Raw genomic sequence first — 5,000 nt, 5'->3', positions numbered from 1 at the left:
AAATTAAGAAAAATGTCCAATGTCGGTTGTTGATGAGATGATGTGGCATCTCTGTCTGATATGTTGACAAAACAACAAGTGCTGCCCCCTATTAGGAGGGAGTAAAAAATCTTTAACAGCAACACCTCGTCTTCCCCTGCACACAGTTCCGCGTGGCGTGGGTGGTGCTGGCCGGCCACGCGCCCATCCTGTCAGCCGCCAGCCCGTACATCAGCACCCTGGACTCCGGCCCGCCCAGAACGCCGCCCACGGTGAGCACACACACACACACACTACTTCTTGTGTTCTACCTCTCATCTCCTTTCCTCTCCCTCCTCTCCCTCATACATTCTCCCTCCTTCCCCTCCTCTCCCTCCTCTCCCCAATACATTCTCCCTTCTTCACATCCTCCTTTCCTCTCCCTCCTCCTCCTCCTCCTCCTTTCCTTCCCCTCCTCTCCCCAATTCATTCTCCCTCCTTCACCTCCTCCTTTCCTCTCCCTTCCCTCCCCCATACATTCCCCCTTCCTTTCCTCCCTCCCTCCCCCATACATTCTCCCCTCCTCCTCTCCCCCATAATTCCCCCCTCCTCTCCCCCATACATTCCCCTCTCCTTCCCCACCCCTATACATTCACCCCTCCTTCCCTCCCCCATACATCCCCCCTCCTTCCCTCCCCCATACATCCCCCCTCCTTCCCTCCCTCCCTCCCCCATACATTCCCCCCTCCTCTCCTCCATACATTCCCTCCTTCCCTTCCCCCACTAACCCCCTCCTTCCCTCCCCCCTCCTTCCCCAGTCCCAGTCCTCCATACATTCCCCTCTCTCCTCTCCCCCCCCCTAACCCCCTCTCCCTCCCCCCTGAGGCGGTCCCCCTGGATGGGTCACGCGTTGAGGTGACCTGGGCACCCCCTGTGAGCCCCGGGGGTGACCTTATCTTCTACACGCTGTACCTCAGGGCGAAGAAAGGCGGCAGGGAGATTAGGGACAACATTGACGCCCAGGAGGAGAGGAGGTGAGTGGAGATGACTGGAGATGAGTGGAGGTGAGTGGGAGATGAGTGTTGGAGATGAGTGGAGATGAAAGGGAGATAAAAATGGAAAATAAGGGAGATAAGATAAGATGGAGGTGAATGGAGATGAGTTTGAGATGAGTGGAGATGAAAGGGAGGTAAAAATGGAGACTAAGGGAGATAAGATAGTGGAAGGGAGATGAGGTGGAGATGAGCGAGGAGATTATGAGAAAGTGGTTGGTAAGGGGAGATGAGTAGGAGATGAGTGGAGATGAGTGGGGAGATTATGAGAGTAGTTGGTGAGGGGAGATGAGTAGATGAGTATGGAGATGTGTGGAGATGAGGGAACAGTGGATGGTTAAAGGGAGATGAGGGGAGATGAGTGGAGATGAGTAAGAGGAGATGAATAAGGAGAAGTTTGGAGTTGTCATCACCACCAGGAAATTCATCACCACTGCCATTTGTCATCACCACCAGTTTTCATCACCAATTTCATCACCACCACCACCACCACTATGGCATTGAGATCATCACCACCAAAAATAGCAACACCACCCACTCATCACCACCTCATCACCAATTTTCATCACCACCAGTTTCCATCACCACCACCACCACTATGGAAGTAAAATCATCACCACCATAATACTCTACACGACCCACTCAACACCACCTCATCACCAATTTTCATCACCACCACCATTGGAATTAAAATCACCACTCCTATATTCATCACCACCAAAAATAGCAAACCTAACCACTCACCACCAATTTTCATCACCACTCAACACCACCTCACCACCAATTTTCATCACCACTACCACCAACACACCTATATTCATCACCACCAAGAATAGCAAACCTAACCACACCACCAATTTTCATCACTCAACACCACCTCACCACCAATTTTCATCACCACTCAACACCACCAATTTTCATCACCACTCAACACCACCAATTTTCATCAACACTCAACACTACCAATTTTCATCACCACTCAACACCACCTCACCACCAATTTTCATCACCACTCACCACCACCTCATCACCATTTTTCATCACCACCAGGTACGTGCTCTCCCAGCTGAGCCCCAACACCACCTACATCCTGAACCTCACCTCCACCAACCACCGCGGCGAGGGTCCCCCACGCGTCACCACCGTCACCACCTACCCCAATGCACCAGGTGAGAGAGAGAGAGAGAGGGGTCATTAACAGGTAACCGCTCTCTTAATTAATGGAGAAATTAATTAATATACAGTCCTGGTCATCCTCCTCCTCCTCCTCCTCCTCATCCTCCTCTTCCATTCTTCCATCATAGCAGGTAACTTCCTTTCACTCCCCCCCTCCTCCTCCTCCTCCTCCTCCTCCTCCTCCTCCTCTTCCATTCTTCCATCATAGCAGGTAACTTCCCTTCACTCCCTCCTCCTCCTCCTCCTCCTCCTCCTCCTCCTCCTCCTCTTCCTCTTCCTCTTCCTCCTCTTCCATTCTTCCATCATAGCAGGTAACTTCCCTTCACTCCCTCCTCCTCCTCCTCCCCTCTTCCTCTTCCTCTCCACTCCCTCCTCCTCCTCCTCCTCCACCTCTTCCTCTTCCTCCTCACCTCCCCTCTTCCACTAATGAGCTCTTCCCTTCCTTTCTTCCTCTCCCTACCTCTCTTCCTCTGCCCTGCCCCTCTTCCTCTTCCTCTTCCTCTGTTTCATTTCTTTAATCTCTCTCTCTCTCCTCTTCCTCTTCCTCTTCCTCTGTTTCATTTCTTTAATCTCTCTCTCTCTCCTCTTCCTCTTTCTCTCTTTTTAACCCATCCACCTCTTTTTTTCTCCACCACCACCACCACCAACACGTTCTGTACCTGTGTCTCTCAGCGGTGGACGATGGGCAAGGTTACCTCCTCCTGACCTCTGGCGCCAGTCTCCTCAAGCTGGGCCTGGACACCATTGACCCCCTGCAGCACATATACAACACCTCTCGCAGGCACGCCATCACAGGTGGGCTCAAATACCTCATATGTTTAAATACCCTGTGTGTGTGTGTGTGTGTTTTGGATGGGTTTGAATGCTTTATATGTGTCTAGTATGGGATTAAATGTCTACAATGGGTTAAAAAATTATATATATCTCATTCTCTTCTTTTCCTTCCCTCCCCTTCCCTTTCCCTTCCTTTCCCTCCCATTCCCTACCTTTCCCTTCCCTTCCCTTCCTTTCCCTTCCATTCCCTTCCCTTCCCTACCTTTCCATTCCTTTCCCTTCCCTTCCCTTCATTTTCCCTCTTCTTCCCTTCTAACCTTCCCTCCGCTTCCCCTTCCTTCCCCTCTGCCCTCTTCCACCCCTCCACCCAGGCATGGCAGTCCACATCCACCGCGGAATCGTCTACATCAGCGACACGAGTGGATCGATCCTACAACTCCACCCTCCGACGAACCGCTTCAGAACAGTCCTCTCCGCCGAACAGCTCCACGGACTTCCGCTCGGACTCTCGGTGGACTGGCTGAATGGACACCTGTACTACGTGATCCGCCTGCAGAGTCCACTTGAGCAGGTCTGGCAGGTCTGGCGGTCCGGACTCGTGGGGGATGGTCCGACTCTGGTCCATGGGGAGCTGAAGTATGAGGCGCGGCATTTGCAGGTCGATCCCTATAATGGGTGAGTCTGGGGGGGGAGGGAAGGGGTGGGGGGAGAGAGGAAGGGGAGGAGGGGAGGGAAGGGGAAGGGAGAGAAAGGGGAGGAGGTATGGAAGGAAGTGTAAGGGATGAAAGAGTGAAGATGCTGGTTAACTCTTGCATAAGGGGTTTGGACAGTATAGGGATGAGCAGAGGAATAAATGGGAGAGAAGGGGAGGAAGTATGGAGGGAAGGGGAAGGGAGAGAAAGGGGAGGAGGTATGGAGGGGAGTATATTTAAGGGATGAAAGAGTGAAGATGCTGGTTAACTCTTGCATAAGGGGTTTGGACAGTATAGGGATGAGCAGAGGAAGGAGTGGAAGTGGAACTGGAAGAGAGAGAGAGAGAGAGAGAGAGGGGAAGAAAAGAAAGATAGAGCTAACTTTAATCTCTCTCTCTCTCTCTCTCTCTCTCTCTCTCTCTCTCTCTCTCTCTCTCTCTCTCTCTCTCTCACACACACACACAGATACATTTGGTGGATTTCGGAGGACCTCAAACCTGGACTCTACCGCCTTGACCTCAACCCAAATGGAAGAGGAGAAGAAGAAGAGGAAGAAGAAGGAGGAGGAGGAGGAAGAGGCACATCAGGAGGAGGAGGAGGAGGGCCACGGAGGGTCTTGGAAGGTTCAGACTTGGGTGGACTGGTGCTTGACCCTCCAAATTTTCAAGTCCTGGTAGCGGATCGGCGGAAGAACGCTATGCTGGCTGTGTCTCTGGATGGGTAAGTGGAGGAGGCGGAAGAGGAGGAGGAGGAGGAGGAGGAGGAAGAGGGGAAGGAAAGGGAGAGGAAGGAAGGGAATGCAATGTTTTTGTTTTTCTCTCTCTCTCTCTCTCTCTCTCTCTCTCTCTCTCTCTCTCTCTCTCTCTCTCTCTCTCTCTCTCTCTCTCTCTCTCTCTCTCTCTCTCTCTCTCTCTCTCTCTCTCTCTCTCTCTCTCTCTCTCTCTCTCTCTCTCTCTCTCTCTCTCTCTCTCTCACACCTCTCTCACTAATCCCTTCCTCTCATTCCCTCTCACTTCCTGTCTCTCATTCTGTCACTCTCTCTCTCTCTCTCTCTCTCTCTCTCTCTCTCTCTCTCTCTCTCTCTCTCTCTCTCTCTCTCTCTCTCTCTCTCTCTCTCTCTCTCTCTCTCTCTCTCTCTCTCTCTCTCTCTCTTTTTCTCTCCCTTCATTTTCTTTTTATTTATTTTTCTTTTTTTTTCTTTTTCTTTTCTCCTTCCTTCCTTCCTTCCATTCCTTCCTCCCTTCCTTACTCCTTCCTTCCTTCCTTCCTTCCTTCCTTCCTTCCTTCCTTCCCTTTCTTCCTTCCTCCTCCCTCCTCCTTCCTTTCTTCCTTCCTTTCTTCCTCCTCC

The 5,000-nt window shown here is 51.7% G+C and overlaps 1 protein-coding gene across 1 annotated transcript in view; it reads left to right on the top strand.

The window, feature by feature from the left end:
* Window positions 1-5,000, top strand: part of LOC127010118 (proto-oncogene tyrosine-protein kinase ROS-like) — a 40,370-nt gene that overhangs the window by 18,830 nt on the left and 16,540 nt on the right. The window contains exons 6-11 of the mRNA XM_050883951.1: window positions 147-251; window positions 844-992; window positions 2,061-2,179; window positions 2,859-2,981; window positions 3,332-3,635; window positions 4,118-4,372. Coding sequence (XP_050739908.1) covers window positions 147-251; window positions 844-992; window positions 2,061-2,179; window positions 2,859-2,981; window positions 3,332-3,635; window positions 4,118-4,372 — 1,055 coding nt within the window. The remainder of the gene's footprint in view (window positions 1-146; window positions 252-843; window positions 993-2,060; window positions 2,180-2,858; window positions 2,982-3,331; window positions 3,636-4,117; window positions 4,373-5,000) is intronic.

Source organism: Eriocheir sinensis, chromosome 42 (assembly GCF_024679095.1).
Source record: "Eriocheir sinensis breed Jianghai 21 chromosome 42, ASM2467909v1, whole genome shotgun sequence".
Taxonomy (NCBI): Eukaryota; Metazoa; Arthropoda; class Malacostraca; order Decapoda; family Varunidae; genus Eriocheir; species Eriocheir sinensis.
This window is presented reverse-complemented; position numbering and strand designations above follow the sequence as displayed.